At 47.5% G+C, this 20,812-nt stretch overlaps 1 protein-coding gene and 1 long non-coding RNA gene across 2 annotated transcripts; one reads left to right on the top strand and one right to left on the bottom strand.

Annotated features, from left to right (window-relative positions):
• The first annotated feature begins 107 nt into the window (after positions 1 to 107).
• Positions 108 to 20,248, top strand: PCYT1A (phosphate cytidylyltransferase 1A, choline). Its single transcript, XM_085069360.1, has 9 exons — positions 108 to 173; positions 6,720 to 6,860; positions 9,623 to 9,722; positions 11,908 to 12,024; positions 13,973 to 14,124; positions 14,933 to 15,011; positions 15,732 to 15,874; positions 16,912 to 17,100; positions 17,681 to 20,248. Exons 2-9 carry the CDS (start codon positions 6,744 to 6,746, stop codon positions 17,885 to 17,887), a joined length of 1,104 nt encoding a protein of 367 aa, XP_084925486.1. The 5' UTR covers positions 108 to 173; positions 6,720 to 6,743; the 3' UTR covers positions 17,888 to 20,248.
• LOC146433240 (uncharacterized) lies at positions 7,332 to 8,029 on the bottom strand. Its single transcript, XR_014854023.1, has 2 exons — positions 7,924 to 8,029; positions 7,332 to 7,398 (listed from the first exon to the last, which is right to left on the bottom strand). It is a non-coding gene; the product is annotated as an uncharacterized LOC146433240 (long non-coding RNA).
• Positions 20,249 to 20,812: the final 564 nt, after the last annotated feature.

Raw genomic sequence — 20,812 nt, 5'->3', positions numbered from 1 at the left:
CGCCCGCGCCCCGTTGGCGTCGGCGGGAGCGGGGCGGGGCCGGGAGCGGCGGCGGGCCGGACTCGCCGGGCTGGGCTGCGGAGCGGCGGCGGGCCGGACTCGCCGGGCTGGGCTGCGGAGCGGCGGCGGGCCGGACTCGCCGGGCTGGGCTGCGGAGCGGCGGCGGGGCGCTGGTAGGGGGGCAGCCGGCGGGAGCGGGGGGCTGTCACCGAGGGGCTGTGGGTGCAGCGGACGGGGAGCGGAGCGGTGCCTGTCACCGGAGCGGAGGCTGTCGGGTGGGTTTGGGTTGGCGGCACATGAGGGCTCTCCCTGCGGAGCCGGTCAGGGGTCCCTCCCCGGGCCTTTCTCCAGCGCGGTGGCCGTGGCAGGGCGGGGGCTTCAGGAGGTGCTGGTCTGTCGGGACGTGGAGCACTGGCTCCGTGCAGGAGGGCAGTGTCTGCTGGGGCGGTCGGGGTGCGCTGCGTCCCCTTTGAGGGGGCTTGGGCAGAGCCGGGGCTCGGGCATGATCCTCCGAGATGGCACGACTGGCTGCTGAGAGGAGACAGTGGCAGATCAGTGGGAAACTTCTGCAGTGCACCTCAGGGTTTGGAGCGTGGGGGCTCCGGGGGACATCCCCCCACCCAGGGGACACAGCCAGGGCCTGGGGAGGACAATGAGGAGGTGGCCCTGCCTGCGGCGAAGGAAGGTGTGACCCAGCTGCTGCGTAGGCTGGCACACATCCTCTCTAACCCGCTTTTTGTGTCCATCGAAGTCCTGGCTGCACTGATTAATGGTTTTGTAATTGGACTTAAAGTCCTCAGGAATTCTGAGAGCTGCTCGTCGGTAGTCCTTGTGCAGGGTGCTGCAGGTGGCGTTCCCTCTGTCCCCACCCTGTGCTGCTGCAGCACTGGGACCCTGGCAGGAACAGGTAATGCTGGGTTTCCATCTGCAGGACCCCAGGGTTTGAGGACAGCCACTGTCATTGGGTTTGAAATTCAGGTGACAGATACCCGTGCTTTATTTCCCAAAGGAATTTGTTGTGTATACAGAATTATTAAAATTCATAATTTGAAGTTTCTTACTGCAGGGTCTGGGTTGTAACTGTCTTGAAGTCACTGTACAAAGAGCCACAAACAATAACTGTTGCAGTAAGGAATTGGTATTGGCATGTAAACCAACTAAAGAAGGTTCATACCTCAAGTCTCAAAAATCCCTAACGACATTCTGCATAAATCCTATTTCTGCTGTTTCACTCACCCAGCAGAGGCTGCCACTTGTCGGGACACTCAGTACCTGAGGTTATGGTATACCTAGAAGGGCTGTGAATTCACAGAGAAGGTCTTGACAGCAGTTTCTATTTTTTATGTGTGTATTACTTAGCAACACTGTATAGGTGATCACACTGAACTGTTTTCAGTTGTGGTTAGATGGAATTGTCTTTAGCCATTTGGGACTTTGCTGGTGAGAAGCAGCATCTTTCTGTCTGTTGCAGTACACGGGTACCAGAGCTTCTGCATGCTCAGGCTCTGCTTGAGAAAATTTTACCATCCTGCCTGGACCAGTAGGGGATACAAGGCCTGGGGGGTTGTTTTAGCAGGTATAGCAAAGGTGTGGGTGCTGTTGGACCAATGTGTGGCACTGGCTGAACTGGAATCCCTTTTATATGTTGGTGTGGCTTTTAGCACGCTGTGGGACAGCTGCTCTTGTTGATCTTGATCCAAAGTAGCTGAAGCAGCCTGTGATTTACGAGTGGACAGGACTGTGCTAGATCCTGCAGTAACCTTTATAAAGGGTGTGAGGGCTTAGACCATCCAGATAGAGCAGATGCTGACTGTGGAGAGTGTCACAGTCTCTCTGGAGGTGAGCAGGCTGGGTCACAGCCAGCAGCACTCTGTTTCCAGGCAGATGCTCTCAAGTCTGGAGACTGGGACAGAGCTGGGCCTGGCAAGCCTGGGCGGGGCATGAAGTTGCCTTGGAGATCAGGCAAGTTTTTAAGCACTGGCAGAAGAGAGATCCGTGTCGTCTGTCATTAACCTCTCCAAGGTCTCTGTGTCTCCAACAAATCTCCACAGGGATACATACCAGCAGGGTTAACTGGAAACTGTGGGTTGCAGGTGAGGGAGAACAGCAGGAAAAGGATGCTTTTCGATCTATGGGCAAGGAATGCAGAGGAATGTAGAGTCACTTTGGTACTTTATAGCCTGGCAAGGGACTTATCTGAAGTGACAGGACATCTTCCGTTTCCCTGAGGCTCTTGCTTACATGCTGTCCATGTGTCAAGGCAATTCCCTGCAGACAGCTGGCAGAGTGCAAAGTTTAGTAGTATTGCCTGCACATGAGTCAGCAGAAGAGAAATAGCTTGTTCCTGTAAAGTGCAATGATCTTGTAGGCAAAGCAGCACATGACAGTCACATCTGACTGTGCCAACGCCTCCCAAGTTCAGAGGGACGATAGGACAGCCTTGGAGCAGGTGGTGCCACCCAGTGAGCTGTGGATGTCCCAGGGCCCTGCTGGTCCAGCTGCCAGTCTTGTGCTTTGGGTCCCTGCTGGGATTTGCAGCAGCCTTGGGCTGGATAATTTATTGAGTTGTTGCAGTGAGCTCATTTTCAGTTTAAGTAGCAGCATTTATTTTTCTTAGACAGGTAAATCTGCAAGTGAAAAACAGCAGAAGAAATCCTGTTACTGATGTAGGTTTGTAGTTAATATTCTCCAAGAGGTTCTTCAGGACATCAGAAAGCAGATGGGCCAGGTCCTCATGCCATCAGTGTGCTTAGGGTGCAGAAAGATCTGACCTGCTTCTCTGGTGTAGAGTGAGGCTGGAGTTCTCAAACACCACCAAAACTAAAAAATATCAGCACTGTCCATGAAGATGCAGACAGTGAGATAAGACTTTGGCTAAGCAGGAAGATTTGCTATGCCTATTCTGATTCTCTGCCTCACCTGACAGAGGTGGTAACTTTGGTGTTGTGGTTAAATTACAGCTCTGATGATGGTGTAGTTGACTGACACTAAGGGAGAAGTTTTTAATTCCTTCCCTGCCTATATTTTCTTTTCCTTTCTAGTAATCAATGCTTGTCCTTTTTCCCCTCCCAGAAGTGGCTGTTTCAGTGGGATTCAGTGATTCCCTGACAGGGAAAGCAACTCTTTTCCCATCTGGCAGTTGACTGCTCGTCACAGAGCCTGTGCAAGTCTCTCTGTCAGTGAGTTAGCTGGCAGGTGATGCAAGGCCCTTCTTTGATACAGTATGCACCAAATAAGTAAGTTTAAGAAGCAAAGCCCTGAGTGTTTGATAAAGTGATGCAGAGACTGTGATTTGCCCATGGCTTTTCCGAATGGGGCACTTCCAGCTTTGCTCCCTCCGAGCAGTTTCTCGTATTCAGCCATGGACTCAATAATGCAGGAGGGTGACACCTTAAAATAGAACAATGTTAATATTTTACAGCAAGGCTCTTTCTTCTGGTTATGCTTGCTTTCTATCTTGGAGTGTTTAGAATGAGCTTTGAGAGTTATCTTCTCTTTCCTCTTCCCCATCTGCTGCAAATGTAATTAATTTTAGTACAGACAGTGTTTTATGCATTTGGGAAAGCAATGCCATGTCCTCATGTGTTAAGCTCAGCTACAGATGCTGGATCCCACTGTTGGTAAACAATTGTTTGGAATGCTATTTTAGTCACTTGGATCAAAATGAAGCATTCTAAGATTAGTAGGTTTATCGCATTAAGGTGTGGTGTGTTCCCAGTTTTTTATGAAGACAAGTTTGGTGATGGGAGGGCTTCCCAAAAATGCACTAGCTACAGGACAGAGGTTTTAAAGTTCTGAATAGCAGTAAAATTATTGTTTCATTTCTGCATTAATTTGAGTAATTAACAGAGCTGTGTCACACATGAGGTGCCCAGTCCAGCTCTCTGAACACTGCAGAGGCTTCTTCAGCAACATCTAACCTGTAAGGTCAGAGCAGATAGAGCATATTTATTCCACCCTTGAAGCTGTTTTCTTACTTGGTACATCAGGTAGAGCTGCTGCTGCTGTGTGGCTGATGATGTCTCACCACTGTTGCTGATTAAATGCACAGTGAATAATAGAATCTCTCAGGTTGGAATCCATTCACTTGAGTTGTTTGCCATCGTTTAACTATGTATACCCTCAGAAATGGAAAAGTTATGGTGGAGGAGAGCGGGTGATTGGATCTGGGAGGAGCTGGAAGAAGCTGTTGGAGTTTTCTCCTGAGCAGGGACAGTGCTGCCCTGTGCTGTAACCTGCAGTTCTTTGGCTGGCCATGAGATCTGCACCCAGCTGTGCACCAGCAAGGTGCTGGTGATAATTCAGCAGAGACTGTACTTGTGTGCAGAGAAATCTGGTTGCTCTGATGGGCCAGGCTGACGTGGGAAGAGCCTTCACCTGGTTATGTGTGGGGCTCTTGTTTCTGTACTTCAGTGCCAAAGCCTCTGGTTTTGATGTTTTTCTGGGCAGTGGTTCAGAATGTCTGCATTCAGCACATTAATAGACCTTTTAATTCTCTCCCAAGGGAAGGAAAGCAAGTGGTCAGAGACCAACAGGTGACTTGAAGCACAGTGAAATTATTTTAACCGAATAATAAGAAAATCGGCTGCTGTTTCCCCCCACTGTTTCCATGAATTGTGGGGTTACTTGAACCAGAGACAGATGTTTGCTGCTTTTTGTGAACTTCGTTGTTTCTGCTAGGACCGCGGTGGTAAATGACTGATGCAGACTGTGCTTACAAGATGACACCTTGCAAAATATAAGAATGACTTGTGTCATACCCTGTGTTTTCACAGAGGCACTCTGGAAGATGCTGCATTTATAGCACAGATCTTGCCTGAAAGTTAAATGTTTGCTTAAGTGTTTGAAGACTTGGAGCTCAGGGTTGCAAACTCTTTTTGCCTGAGGTTGTGTTTGCACCCTCCCATATGTTTGTTCTCAGGAAACAGTAAATTAATTACTGGAATAGGGGAAACGGCAAGCTTGACTCACAGGCATTGTGGAATGAGTACTGGATGGGTCACGCAGTTCTGAAATGTCCTTGTGGCTGCTCTTCACTGTCACTTTTATCTTCTCCACATTTTTTTTTTTTGCTCCCTACTGACCTAAGATTCTCTTCTCCTGTTCTTAGTACTTTGTGATAGGTCTAGCAGAGCAGCCAGGGATACTTACATGTAAGTAGCCCCAAACCAGTTCAGCTGTGTCTGACCCTAAAACTATCCATAAGGTATCATCATGCTGATGCACAGTGGGGAGGGAGAGATACTTGCATCTCCTTAAACTGCATTTGACTTGTTACTTTGGAGCATTCCTTAACCTCTAGTCATGTGTGCTTGAGTAAGCCCGATCACTAAATCTGGTACTTAACAGCTCTTTCACAAACCACACCCTTCTCGGCTGCCAAACAGCAGAGCTTTGCCAGTGGTCCTTAGTGAGGACAGTCCCAGTTCATCCGAAGTCGAACACTCAGCAGAGCCCCTCTGCTGAAGGAAAAGGTGGTATTCAAAGGGGCATCTGCTCTTTGTCACACCTTGCATTGCCCCACCTAACACATTCCAGCACACCCACTGCATATGGGTGGGGAGACGTTTTAAATTCCTCACCGCTCTTATTATTAGGGAGCTGAGGCACGCACCTAAGGATCATTCCTGGGCGGAGGGGTCATGCTGCTCTCGGGAGCAGCAGGCCAGGAGTGCCGTGTGCTGTACTGGAGAGGTGCACACTTCAAGTCAGCAAGAGAGATAATGCTGCTTTTTAGTTTTTGCAAATCTAGCACCCATTCCTAACTCCTGCAGCAGCTGAAAAGGGAATATTTGCTGCCATGCCTTCCTATAAATCTGTATTTTTTGCTTCAGCTGAGTGAAGCTGGACTTGCTAATACTCCAGGGCTCTTTTGGAAAGGTACAGTGGCTCCTGCCCAAAGCACAGATAACTTCCTTCCACATAGCTGTCACAATCCCTGTCCCAAATTGGTGGTATGTTTGTCTGTTCATCACAGAAGCAGTTCAGCTGAACCACCACTAATTGCAAACTGGTTCATAAAGTGTCAAAAAAAGTGTGCCTAATGTGGTGTCAGCAGCTGCTTCACCATCTGCTGAGTCACCACTGCAGAGGGGACAAGAGGGGAGCATGGTGGCAGCCATCCCAAGGTGGGCTGTCCCCACTGGAGAGCTGCAGCTTGGTCTTACACAAATGGCAAGCCAGCTACTCATTTAAGTTATCAGCCCTTCCCTCACCCTTATCCTTCTGCGTAGAAATGCTTCTTCCTCTCTTCGGGGCTGTAGAAGGATGCAGCACACCCACCAGCTGTCCTGGGGGGTGTAAAGGGTAAAGAATCCAAATGAGAGCTGGAGGAGGGCTGAATGTAGACTGGGCATGCCATGATCCTTAAGTTGCCTTCCAGATGCGAAAATAGCATAATTAGCCTCGTAGTAATGATTTATGATTTGCATTGCAACTCTTGTTTCAGTGTCTCTCCAGCCAGCTGACTGCTGCACGCTTCTCTCTGCAGAACAGCTCTGAGTTGCATTAAATGATTCAGTATTCCCACCAGGCACTGTTTGTCAAGCCTTGGCAGCTGATGCCAAATACAACTGGCTAAGCCCCTTGTGAGGTGGCTGTGTCTTTGCACTGACCTTCTGTACACTCTGCCTGCTGTTGACTGATTCTGCTTTGGAAGAACTGAGAAATATCTCTCTTTTCTTTTTTTTCTTTTTTCCCTCTGCTTCATTTTGTTCCAGTTCTTACTGGACGTGCTTGGCAAGATGGAGCCGCCGACCTCCTCCAGGCTGAATTCCCGAAAGAGAAGAAAAGATGGATCAGGCCCTAATGGGGCAACAGAGCTGGATGGAATCCCTCCCAAAATGTCCCGACGCTCACTCGTAAGTAAGCAGAAATTCGAATTTTGGGAGCCTGTGAGATGAGGACATTGAGCTCTAACAGCAGAAAGATACAGGTGGTGGTTTGTCTGTGGACAGAGAAAAGGAGGAGGGGGCAGGGGAGAAGAAGCAAATGATAGTAACTCGCCTTGCAAATCCAGTTTGGAATCTTCCTTTGTTCATACTAATAACATACTTACAACATGGGCTTAAATTAGGTCTGAGGCAAGCATTGCTAAGCTGCTTTTGTGGTGTGTCCGGCTTGTCACTTAAGCTGAGCCAAACAGGCATGCATTTAGATAGCCATGGAGAAGTAGCAGGCATTTCTCACAGATAGGTTTTAAGTGACCCACTGGGAGGGAGAAATACTCCAAAGAAGCACGTAACAACTCATGGAACTGCAGGAGGGTCTGAAGCCTGTAAGCAGCTGCAAAAGTGATCTGTTGAATCCACACTCTGGTGCACTGGGATGAACACTGTTCATTTGATTTTCTTGGTCTGGAGAGAGACTGCATTTATGTTGCTGGTACTTTGGGAGTGTCTAGGAAAAAAAAAAAAAAGAAAAAACACAACAAACAACCAAAAGGATTTCTTTTCTTGTTCAATCTTGGGATGGCTTTAACTAGCTAAAGCTAGTGGGATCTGTTTTGAAGGAGGTCCAATCCAGTTAATGCTGCTGTGAAGGGCTGACTTTAACTTGTCCTTGCCACAATATTGCAGTGATTGGCTTTTTATAGTTCTCTGCCCTCTTCCTGGAGCTGTCCTGTACATCACGTGTGCTCTAGTTCTTATCTCTGTCAAAAGCCAGGTACCATCCCTGCCACATCATACCAGGGTCATGGTCCTTGGCAAAATGTGGTGACGTGTTGCAGCTTTCCTCCTCGATGACAACGTTTTGAGTTTCAGAAGGGCTTCAGCCCTGTCCCAGAACACTGACAGGTGGTAATGAAGTAAGAGCAGCACCAGCAGTGAGAACTGGGGAGGCAGGCACTGGGGGTGGAGGCTTGAGCTGTTGTGTGACTTTTTCCACAGAGCCTTTATGTCCTTGACTGTTGCCAAAACCTACCCTGTCCCTCTTAAAGATCCCACATATTTCAGTAAGGAAAGACAAGTGTGCAAGTTATTTATTATTCCATGGTAGTCACTTACTCTTCAAGCTGGTGTCTGTCCTGTGTTAGAAATAAAAAGCATTTATGAACAGCGCAAGACAAGTAATATCTAGCCACTTTCTAAGCTTCCTGCCTGTTTTTTAGCCACAGGGCAAACACAGTTCTGGTAAATGATTTGTTTTTTTCTTCCTTTTGCAAAAGTTTTATTTATTATAGCAAGAGTAACAGTGTTGCCTAACTGTGAGATTACCTTGAAGCCTTTACCACTCCCAACTAAGCAGCTGTTGGCAGAATGTTCCCCTGAAGCAGCAGGGCTCAGCAGCAGATGGTGGCAACAAACCTGCTGACACATAAGCCTGTTGTATTGTGCACATCAGGTTGAGTTTTGACCCTCACTGGCCCTGCAGGGGAAGGGCAAGACTCTGGCGGGATCTTTTCAGGACATTTCTCTGTGTTCCTCTGATAATTTTGATAGGACTTTTTATTCCTAACTTCATGTCTGGTATCTGCCAACTAAACTGCCAAGAATCTGGTTTCATATAGAAGTCCTAGACTTAATGGCAGTGATGAAAGGAGAGACCTGCAGGCCTTAGCTGACAGTAAGGATCCAGGTAGGGGAGGTGCTGTGTGAAACGTGCAGCCTCAGTAAGTTAAAGGAGATGTTCAGCAGTAGCAGTTTGCATGAATGTAGTGGTCAGTGGTTGTTTTCCTATGCATTTCACTATAAGCACGCTAATAAGGAATGATATTGGCCAGAATAGCAGCGGTTTTTCTGGTTGCAGTGGTGCTAGACACCATGACAGGATCCTGCAGTGGGACAGGAAGCCAGAGAGGAAACTGCTGATTAGCCTTTTGCAGCTTAAAGGCATTATTGTAATGATTTGCAAACTTGTTTCCTAGTGTTCTGACTCAGGAACAAGATGTCCATTGCAGCCCTACACCTTCCAGCTCGAAGGAAATTGAGCTGTTTCTTTTGTTGTTGGAAGGGCAGATGTTTTGTTTCTATTCAGAGCAGACCAGAAATGATGCCTGGACTTCAGCTGTTGATTAAATGTACTGTTGTGGTCAAGTAGCGGGCTAGAGGGGTTTTCTTGCAGCAGTTGGAGCTATTCTGCCACTGATCAAAGAAGTCTCTCACTTGTATGGCTCAGACATGGTGATGACACACATTCCCTGGGAATTGGTGCTGTTGTTAGTATTGCTCTTCTGTTCATTCACATACTCAAATCAAGGAGCTGTTACAGTTTGTACATCACAGCACAAGCACTCAGGCACAGCAGAGTGATGGTCTTGCTGCGATGGTCACAGCTGGAGCTGTGACAGTGAGGTTTGAAGCTTTGCTTGTGCTGCTGTGAAGTGCTGTTTGTCAAAAGTCTGCATTTAGCAGCCACAGATCTGAGCCTCTGGTTTTCTTGGGTCCAATATCACCACCACTAAACTTTTCTTTTCTCTCTCTCTCTTCCTCTCTAAGCTTGGGGTAATCACCCTGCAGGGCTGTTTTGAGGTTTTACACTAATTAGTCTTTTAGTACATGTATCTGAATTATGCAGAGGCACAGTGAGTCACCTGGTGACTAGGAGACTGCAATGGCAGTGCTGCCACTGTGAACTGCCCTCACTTTTGCACTCTGACAGTGAAACTTTCCTGGCTCTTTAGGGACTGAGGGAACCAGCTCCATTCTCAGATGAAGTGGAGATCGACTACAGCAAGCCATATATCAGAGTGACCTATGAAGAAGCCATGAGAGGGACCCCTTGTAAGTAAAAACAAAGACTGGAAGGGGATTGTATAAATGCTGGGTTTGGGGTGGTGTGGGTATGATTGTGATATCTCTGAGACTGAGCTAGCCTTGTGTGTCGGACCAGGTTTACAGCCAATGACTTAGTGAATGCTTTGGTGATTAGATAACTGTTCCCATGTGAAAATGGGCCCACCAGTACACCTGAAATTCAAGTTTGTATATGAGAAGACTATTTGAAGCAAATGGATATTTATTTTAAACTCTAGCTGTGCCACTGATAGATATAGAGCTGCACATTTTCTGTACTACTTTGTCTGAGGTGGCTTAAAGTTAAGCACTTTAAAAGTCATGTTTTCTGAAACTTGAAATGGGCGAGTAAAACCAATATATATCTTTGTCCAGAATGTCCCATTCTAGCCTGGATTTGAATTAAAGTCAGTGTCATTAAACACCGATGGCAAGCCCCACAACAAGAATGTGTCCTTTTATTCTCTAAGCCAGGCTGGGAGAAATACTGTTCTCTTTGCAAGTCCAAAGGGGAGGCAGAGGCATGACTGACTCCAGAAGGATGACTGCCCTCTCCTGCTAAACAGAGCTTGCAGATGGTGCTGTCTTACGTGGCCTCTCTGTTGTGGCTACAGAGACAATAAAAATCCTGCACTTTTACCTACCTGACTGCTGCTGAGTGATGAGTCAGTTCAGATTGAGACCTGGTTGTGGTTTCCTGCCAGAGTTTCTGAAAATCCAGTGTATTTCACAGTCTGCATTAATTTCCCAGCTGAAAATCTTCAGTCTGCATAAAGGTCTCTGATTTCAACGGTGCTGGCTCTTCTGCCTGCCAAGACTAAAATACAGTGCACATTTCCTTGTTGCTGTTTGTGTGTGTGCTCAGGAACTGTAGCTGCTGCAGGTATGGAGGAAAGGGAAGGATGTCCCAGCCACTTTCCAGAATGTGACTGTATATTCATAAAGGTCTGCCAGGACCAGCCCTCTTCTGGCATACAGAAAGCTTTTTGCAGTCACAAATCTCCAAATCCTTGGCTCTTCAGAGCCTCCTGGCATCTTCAGATTGAGGTCTTAGAACCACTAAAAATGGTTGTAAGAGGCTGTCCTCAAACTGACTCCTCTGCTTAGCTTGAACTTAACAACCCTGACCTTTGCATCCACTCCTCTTCTTGCTGCCTCCCAAGTTCTGTCTCTGGGTACCTCCAGGGCCCTGCCCAGACCCACGGGGTCTCAGCTTCCTGCTAGGTCCTCTGTGTGCCCTGTCTTCACTGCAGCCTTGGCATGCCTCTGCTCACCACTCCTCTGAGTCTGTCTGCCTGAACTGGGCTAGAGAGCATCAGGCTGTACCCAAGTATGTCACATATGACGACTGCGTGGTTTTTGGTTACCAGCAGCAAGAGGAGTGTGGTCCTGTGTGGTCCCAAGATCAGAAGCTTCCCACTATTACATGGCAGTGCTAGACTATCTCACTTTACCTCTGTGCTGACCTCAAAGAGCTGAGCTACAATTTTCCCTGGCAGAGGTGGCCTGAGGAAAGTTTTTGTCCTCCTTATTTGCATTATTATTATTATTATTATTATTACTGTTATTTGTGGATTTAGCTGATAATGCCAGTGGTTCAGCAGAATTGTGTCTGCTTTTCTTTGAGCAATCCAACTGTGTTTTTGACTAAAGCCATACACTGCATGGGTCTGGGGGAACTAATGATGCTGATCCCTCAACCAGACTGGTGGCTGTGGCAGCAGGCTGCAGAGGGGGATGCTGTAAAGGTCTTGAAATGCCATCCTGGCAGGCAGGAGGAAATCAGGCACCTGTGAAATATTTGGGCCAGTTCCCCTGTAGTATCTCACTGCCATGCAAAAAGTTAATTCTGCAATTGCATTTCCATAGAAGGGAAATGTTCAGGGTTTGCTTTTCCCTTGGTCTTCCTTCACCTTGTTTGGGTGATACATTGTAGGCTTTCAGTCTGTCTATCAAAGTGGTTGTATTTTCAGCTCTGTGCTCAGCTGCATTTGTTTCCACATGGGAAAGCAGAGAGCCAGGCATTTCTCCTCACAATTCTGTCCTGGCTTTGGTGCTGCATTCTGTAACACCTCCATGAGTTTCAGAAGGTCCTGAAATGTGAGCATGAGCAGCAGCAGCTGCTTCTCCAGGAAGGCATATTCACAGCTGTCTCTCTGTCCCTTTGGCACAGTGGATCGCCCCGTCAGAGTTTATGCCGATGGAATATTTGACTTGTTTCACTCTGGACATGCCCGGGCCTTGATGCAAGCAAAGAACCTCTTCCCAAACACATACCTCATTGTTGGAGGTAAGGAGTGACCTTGTTGACTTTGGCTGTTTCAGGAGTACAGTTTAGCTCTGTCTGTGGCTGTGCATGCAGGAATTTTGTCTTTGTGGCGTCAGTGGCTCTCACTGCAGACACTCATCTCAAATGTTGCTGAAGTCTTACTGCAAAATATTAAGGGTTGGATATGTCTGCAGAAAGATATCCTGTACCAAATGAGTGCTTAAGGAAAAGATTTTTGATCATGCTGCTCTAATTTGACCCCTGTATTTTGTGACAGATAAAGGTGAGTTGCACACCTGAGTATCAAAATATATTAGGGATAGTTGAGCGTCTGACTCTTGAATGAGAGAGATAAAGTATGGAAAGGATCCCTCCATGGCTGCTTTGTGTCACTTGTATTGCTCTGCAAGTCTCTCTCCAGCTCCCAGCTGGGGATTGCTTAATGCCAAATGGATCCCACTATGAGCATGGAGATCTCAGTAGTTTCTTGGGCATGTGCCTGGACACATGTAAGTCAGTGAGGCCTTCTTTCTCTAAATAGAAGTTCCCTATTTTGTCTGTTAGGTCATAAGTCTTTCGATGATGCCAGGAATATCCTGCTGGATGCCTGAAGGGACCTAGCAGAGGTGTTTCAGCCAGGCCTCCTTCAGGAATATAACTGGAAAAAAGATACCCCTCTGGCTGCTGCAGTACATGGGCCTCTGTTCAGGCAGTGCCTCTGTGCTTTTACCTCCACCCACGTAAAGGACACACCAGGCTGTGCATGTTGTCTGTCAGGAGCTGATCCCTGGTCAGGCTGCATGATGCTGAAGTATGAGAACTGAAAATACCTTTAACTGGTTTTCTCAACTCCCAGTGTCTTCCTGAAGCAAAATTAAATTCTGATCCTGCTACAGAATGATTATAACATCCTTGGGTGGTTCATTTCCTTATCACAGTTCCACTCATTGCTGAGAGCATTTTTGCAATGGTATGTCTGCTCTTCTTGTGTGCTGCAGTAGTGTCTGGAAGGGGAAGGGAGGGAGGAGAACTGAAACAGTTGCTCCAACCTACAAACTGCCCTTAGTTTAGAAGTCTTAAAGGCTGAAAGACATCCCCACGTACATAAGCACTGTACAATAAGCAGGAAAATAACTTCAGGTCAAGCTATTAGCATGTTAAAGTAGCAAGGAGTGTAACCATGCTCTGTGCCTCTGGGAGATGGTTGAGGAGAACAATGAACTGCTCCCCTTGCACCAGGACTGAGACAAGAGGCCACAACCTAAGAGAACATTAGCTCCAAGCAGTGAACAATCTCACCCACTCTTTATCATCTGTTAGTCTGGAACGTAAATACATCCAGTACCAGTGGGACTGGTAATGCCTTGTTTACTTTTGAGTCTGATAATCAAATAGAACTCCTTCCTTGATATCTTACATTGCAGATTATGAAGAGTTGTTAATTTAATTTCTCATAGAACATGATAACTAAGCTAACTTGATTCCCTGTCAGCCCTGCCTTTTTTTAACATAACTTTCCAAGGCTGTGGTAAAGCATTTTATGAAATCAGAAGTTTAGCCAGTGAGTTTTTTTCAGATTTTAAGCCTGAAACATCCATTGCTTTAAAAGCAGATCTCTGCCCAGCAGGCCTCCAGGTGTCGTTTTGTGTAAGAGAGTTGTCTTCTGTGTAGACTGGTTTTCTTGATAAGTGTTGTAAGCTCTAGAGACCTTAAAGGCTTGGCATGTGGGTCCCCAGCTTTTGCAGAAATTCCCCAAACAGCATGCCCAGAATGGCTCAGGAGTTTAGTGCCCTGCACCACTCCTGTTCCTGATGCATTGTGGCTGGAAGAGCTGGGTTTGGAAGTGCCAATGCCAGCTTCTGTCAGCTGCTGGCATTGCCTAGTTCAGCAGGGGTGTGGGCAAGGTCTTTTTACTGTAAATCATTGGGATAAGTGCCTCAGACTCAGTATTCTCTGCCTGTTTCTCCAGTCTGCAGTGATGAGCTGACCCACAACTTCAAGGGTTTCACAGTAATGAATGAAAACGAGCGCTATGATGCTGTGCAGCACTGTCGCTATGTGGACGAGGTGGTGAGAAATGCACCATGGACCCTCACACCCGAGTTCCTGGCAGAGCACAGGGTAATTTGTGACATCTGATCCGTTTGGAATTTTGATTAGCCTCTCTGTTTACAGCAGGAATTCATCCTTGGGGGTGACCTCTGCTTGAGCAAACTGTTTCTGTTGAAACTCCTTAAATATAGAATGAGCTGGGTTATGGGAATCGAGTGGCTTTCTTGGGTGTGTAGAAGCATTTGGTGAGCTGGCAGGTAATGTTAAAATAAGGTAGAGATTGTGACGTGGTGAAAAAGCCTGAGAGGATCTCGCTGTTTCAGGAGAAGTTGGTGCTGGTTACAGATAGGTATGAAATGCAGTAGGGAGAGGATTACATGGGTTGGAAGCAATTTCTAGGGGGTGTCTAGTGCAACTCCCTGCTTACAGCAGGAGCAGCTTAGATATACATCAGCTTTCCTGCAGCAGGAGACCAGACAAGCTGTCTTGAAAGCCTTTTATCAGTTGGTTGGTGAGATAAAGCGAAAGGAATCTGTAACATCTGTTGAACAGCTTTGGGAGGTGAAGGAGTCTCCTGGGAAGCTTGCTTAGTGTACCCTTGTTGCCATTAACAAGCTGTTTCTCTATGAAGCTTAAAACAGCTGTGTCCTTATTCCCAGACTTTTCTTTCCTCTCTGTCATGTGCTTACAATTCAGACAATTGCCAGTGAGAACTTGGGACTGCTCTATGTTGTGTTGTGCTGTAAGAGGAAAGTGTCTTGCTGTTCTCTCTCACACCCCTGAGTGGAGGTGTTGAGCTGAAAGTTACCATCTTTCAACAGCAGCAGGAGACCTGCACATTCCAGATAAAATGTTGACTTGCTTTTTTAATTTTCAGATCGACTTCGTTGCACATGATGACATCCCCTACTCTTCTGCTGGCAGTGATGATGTCTACAAGCATATAAAAGAAGCAGGTGGGTTCCCCTCAAATTCTCCAGGGCTTCCTGTCAAAGATCTGCTGTAGTGTCTCCTGTACCTCTATAATGCAAGATTATGCCCCTCTGTGAACAAGGTCTGCCCAGGAGGCTCTGGGGGCAGGAAGAAGCAGCTCTGGGCCCTGCTTTGTAAAATTAGCACTGTTCCATGTCCCAGGCCAAGCATGGCCCAGCTAATTCCTAATTTCAGTCTGGTTATTTTGGTTGAATTAACAGCAACCTCTTGAAAATATACTATGGTTTAGCTTAGAGATTCTCACAAATGGGGAGTCTCATGAGCTTAGCAGAGGGGCACCTCTAGCAGTTTGCTGTAAAATCACTGGGGGTGCAGCTTTTTTATATCTATCCAAACTCAGCCATCAGAGTGTTATATTTCCATCCGTTAATTTGTAGGACCCCTTGTCCTGTCCTTGTCCTCATACTATTCTCTATGCAGAAGATTATCATCAATATTTAAACCAGCTAAAGTGAAGAGCTTTTCATTAGAACACCTGGTATTTTGACAGGCTTTTGACATGTTTTGGTCTTACTTAGGTGTCCCAGAAAGGATGACTCTGGTATTGCACATTTAAGGACGAAGATGTGAGAACAGTTAGAAGTGAGCTCTTGACAGGAGAGATTGTTTCCTAACAGAGGTGGCAGCAGCTTTTTGCCACGTGTCTTACTCCAGCTGTCCTGGGTCCTGTTCCCCAACTTTAGGCATGTTTGCACCAACCCAGAGGACTGAGGGGATCTCCACGTCCGACATCATCACGCGCATTGTGCGGGACTACGATGTCTATGCCAGACGGAACCTGCAGCGGGGCTACACGGCCAAGGAGCTCAACGTCAGCTTCATAAACGTGAGTTGAAGTGGGTCTCACCACACACTGCAGGAGCCAGAATCTTGGAAAGTGTGAAGAGAGTCTTGTCTAGTGATAGCACAGTCCTGCCCTGAGCCAGTGAAAGGCCCGTCTGCAGAGCTAAGCACTGGCACCGAACCAGTGTCCTTGGAGTAGAAATTAGACTTCTTCCACCCCTGAAATTGCCTCAGGGACCCACTCAGAGGAACTGTGGGTTTGATAATACTGCTCCATTGTCAGAGATGTCTTGCTGGCGTCTTACCCATTGAAAGAGCTGGAGAGAGGGTGTGTGGCAAAATGTATGTTTTCTTGAATGAAGAGTGAGTTGTTCTTGACAGCAGCTGCTGTCTCATCTCTCTCCTCTTCCCTCAGCCATCTCCTTAGGGTAGAGTGATTTGTTGGGATAAAATCTGATGCTGTTTCCACTGTTCTGTTCCCTTCCTGGAGCTGCAGGAACAGCAGTGCTTAGGTAGGACAGAAGGACATATCCTGATCCTGTACTGAGCAGCTCTAGCCCTCAGGAAGAATACATGGCAGAAGACATTTTTGATGCTGGAAGTAAAGTCATAAACATTTTTTTTATCACTCAGATACTGTGCCTGTGAATAACAACGAAACAGGAGAGGTAACGGCTGCTTGACCTCTCTTTGGCACATAACTCTGCCTCTGTTTAAAAACACCCAGCAGAAAGACTGGTGCTGTTGTGATATGCAGAGAGACCTACAGCAAGTCATTCGAATCTAATCTGTGTGCTGTATAAATATTTCCCTCTTCCATGCACTCCTATTAGATAGTGCTTATCTCTGGCTTTAGTCTTGCTTTGTATACTGTGCCAGTGCCTGCCACAGAGTGTTTCACAGCCCCACTGTGTCTGCCATGTAGTCTAGGGAAGAGGTGTCATGGAAGTGAAGGAGAGGTGTCACCAGACTGATGGAGATGCTGAGTCTCAAGCAGCAGTTCATTGTAGTAACACAGAGCAGAGGTGGTTGCCACTCAGATCTGGTGAGCTGTATTCTGATCCACTACTCTCTGTGCAGGAGAAAAAATATCACCTCCAGGAACGTGTGGATAAGGTAAAAAAGAGGGTGAAGGATGTAGAGGAGAAGTCCAAGGAATTTGTCCAGAAAGTGGAAGAGAAGAGTATTGATCTCATTCAGAAGTGGGAAGAGAAGTCCCGGGAGTTCATCGGCAATTTCCTGGAGATGTTTGGCCCAGAAGGTGCATTGGTAAGGAACTGCTCTGGGAAAAGGGGAAAGGGAATTTTGGAGATCAGCAGGCATTGTAGGGCTTCTATAGAGTCAGCAGAGCAAAGGTTTGGCCTTTGTTGCAGTGCTCAGTGTGCTGCCAGTCTCCAGACAAGTTGTCCCAGGCTTGGGCAGGCAGTTTTCAGGGAGCCCTCACCATTGCCCGTGATATAACACCAGTTACGCTGCAGAGTGACAAGTTCCCATGTCCCCTGAGCTGGCCTGTAAACTCCATCTTGTGCCCTGCTGACCACTGACTTGCCAAGAGGATGGCAGTCACTTTGTCACTGGCCTGGAATTAGTCTGAAGCTACTTGTTTGTGCCAAGCTTTCCTGCACTGCTGGGTGAATATCACAGACACTCCATGTTAGAAGTGCTTGAAAATGGGTGGTGATTACACTGTGTGCTGTTTCCAAAGCGCAGAATGATGCTGGGGCTTTTTCTGCTCTTAAATTGCAAAAAGTACTGAAGGGATACAACTCAAAATGCTGCAGAAGCTGTAAGTAGTGTCCATTTCCATGACTGTAAACCATGCTAACTGTCTTCTTGCTTCCCTCACTAGAAACACATGCTGAAGGAGGGCAAGGGCCGGATGCTGCAGGCCATCAGCCCAAAGCAGAGTCCCAGCAGCAGCCCCACGCACGACCGCTCCCCATCTCCCTCCTTCCGCTGGCCCTTTTCCACCAAGACTCCTCCTTCCTCACCTGCCAACCGCTCCAGGAACGAGTCTGCAGTCACCTATGACATCAGTGAGGATGAAGAGGATTAACCTACCTGCCGGGATTTGCTGCAGACCGCTAATTGCTGAATCCTAAGTCCAGACCCACTGGGGAACTCTAAATGAGCAAGAGAGCCATAGGAACAGGGCTGACGGTGAGCACAGGGCCTTGGAGGCTCCCGTTGCTCTTAGCAAGGGCTGCTGCCTGGAAGCACATTCAAACCTCCTCTCCCTTCTTCTTCCCAAATCCCCTTTTTATTGTTTACGTTCTAGCGGTTTCCAGGGTGAAGATGGTTTTTATATTTTAAGAAAATATTTGTTAAAAGCGCAGAGAGTAGCACTCAAACGTGGCTTTTGTTTTGGTTTTTTTTCCCTTATTAAACCTCCAGGCAAGAGGGAGAGTGGGAAGACCCATCTGTCCCTTCTTTCCTTCAGTTCCTCTGTCTTATCCCCCCACCCCCAGGCAGTATCTGTGCTGCTGCCAAACGAAAGACCCCTCAGTTCCTCAACCAGCCTGACCTCAAGAGCACGCACGAAGCAGTGGTGTAATGAGGCTTCTAGGAAATAGAGACAGCCCTGCTGGGCTGGACCTGATAGGAATCTATCCAGCAGACCCTGTAGTGCTCGCATGCCTCTTAACTGAGCTTCCCAGCGTGTCGCAGTGAGGACGTGCTGGGCAGGGGGTACCAGCTTGGCACGCAGGAGTTACACCCGGGAAGGATTTGCAGCACTGTAGAGTGGCACACCCTGTAAAGTGCACAGCATTCACAGCCCCAGATAGTAGAGGGGCTGCAGGGGAAAGGTCTTTCCAGCTAATCTTAACAAGACTGCTAAATCCTGAGCTAAAATTGAGCCCGCAGTTGCTGTTGGAGAGAAGAGAATGAATCTTTGCTTCAGGGCACTTGCTGTCGTGCATTTCCTTGGGTGTGTGAGAGCCCAGGTAGGAAATGAATGTGTGTACTCTTTTGAGAAGTTCCTTGTCCCAGTCTGTGGTGTGTTACATGTTTTACTGTCTGTCCAGATGGCCCCTCAGCACTGTGCTCTGTGTGTGTTTGTCTGTGTTTCAGTTGCTGTGCTCTAGGGGCTGGAGGAGTCCTTTACACTGGTGCCGTGAAGTCACTGCTCTAAGGGCAAAGCAGCCAGTTTGCTGCCTGTGTCAGTGTGTGCAGCTGGACAGATGAAGGGCACATTTTACCCCAGTGAAGGGCCCCAGTCCCATGTTACAGTTACCTGGCTTGTGCAGTACATGCACAAATCCATGCCTGCTCACTCTGCTCCAGGAGGCAGGATGGAAAGCGCATCAAATAATGCTGCAGCTTTTTAAAGTTATTTAAACACGTAATGCTCGTTTGAGTCCATGGTCCAAGTTGTGCCTGCTGTCATGTCTGTGATGTACACTGAGCTTTGTGGCCTGTGGCTCCCCAAGGGGACTTGCCCTCCCCGTGGCTGAGCAGAGCAGGTCGGTGCACCCTGTCCTGCAGCCAGTATTGGAGGGATTGGCCCTACTGTCATGTAGCCGTGGAGCTTTTCTGTCAGGGTTTGCCTCTGATACGCACTGTCTCTGGGTGGAGCTGCTGGGCCGACTTGCCTGTATCCTGCAGTGCTGGGAGCAGAGGACAGCTCAGAGCCGTATCAGCAATGCTGCAGGGAGGTCTCCAGAACAGGATGTGAGGCTTGGGGAGCAGCTCGTGCAAGGAGGAAATTCATCAAGTGCTGCCACAAGCTCTGCACACTGTGATGCTTCCAGGGTACTTGGTAGCCCTGTGGTAAGAACAGGCTGCACCTTTCCAGCTTTTATCTTGATGGGCCTTTGTCACACTGCCCAAAGGGCTTGATAGAGGTTCAGTCCTTCTGTTGAGGCCAGAACTGGTATGGGAAAGGGTATTTTGGGGATCACTAATCTGCCACTTGGACCTCTTTCAGCTGGGATGTGCACAGCTGTGGGAGCATGGCTGGCTGCTGTGGATTTTAAGCTTAAGGAGCAAATAACAGTCACTTGGTAGAAGCCAGTTGTTAATCCCCTGGTTTAAGAGTGGTAGAGCACTTAACGTTGTGTCACCCACATTGTCTTTTCCCTTATCTTCCCACCTTCTCTTCCTCACCTTTTCCTCAATATGGATGTTGCGTTTCTTCCCTGAGCCAGATCGCAAAGGTCAGGCTGCTTTAGAGCCTTACTACTGTTTAAAACACAAGTTATGCAACAGTGTTCTGTAAGTATGGGTAACAGTGGTGTTTTGGATGGTGGCTTGTTCTGCAGAGACCTTAACGTACTTGGTCTCTGCAAAATCCGGGGTGCTTGGTAAGAAGCCAGCCATGGTTTTACATGTAGCTTGGAATAACAGAGCTATTTCTTGTAACCAATAATCCCTGCTTTCTCCTTGCACTGAAATTAAATTGGACACTGAAATCCCAGTCTGGTCTTTTTTTTCCTTTGTTTTGTTTTCTCCCAATTGCTGGATCAGTCTTGTCCAGCACTGTCATGTTTTATCCGAAATAGGTAAGAGCTTGATCTTTTAGCAAAACATGAGCCAAGTTCCCCAGGATCATCTTGTTACCCACTTATACACCCAGTGCTGCTGCTTCAGGACTGTCTAAACCATCCCTCATTCTTCAAAAGAAGCATCCAGAAGAGACATGCTTGAGCTAAGCATGAAATAAAAGGTGCAGTGGGAAAACAGAACTTTACTAGCATGCAGTGAAGAACACTGCGCAGTTTGACACTGCTAAACCTAGAGGCATCTACTCATGCAAGACAGCCCTGTCTCACTTCCTCTGTAGATCTGGGGTGTGAGCCCCTGGAACAGGATTTTCTCATGGCAAAGAACAGCAGCAACAGAACAGAACTGAAAGATGGCAGGGATGGTGGTAGAAGCAAAAGCATCAGAGAGTGCTTCAACTTTTTAATGTGATCTACTCATTTGAAACCATGGTCTGAGTTGTGCCTCTGGTGTCTGTAATGAACACTTAGGGTCACAA

This window comes from Lichenostomus cassidix, chromosome 9 (genome assembly GCF_008360975.1).
Source record: "Lichenostomus cassidix isolate B80296 chromosome 9, HeHo_3.0, whole genome shotgun sequence".
Taxonomy (NCBI): Eukaryota; Metazoa; Chordata; class Aves; order Passeriformes; family Meliphagidae; genus Lichenostomus; species Lichenostomus cassidix.
The sequence above is the reverse complement of the archived record's forward strand: the minus strand, read 5'-3'. Positions and strand labels throughout refer to the sequence as shown.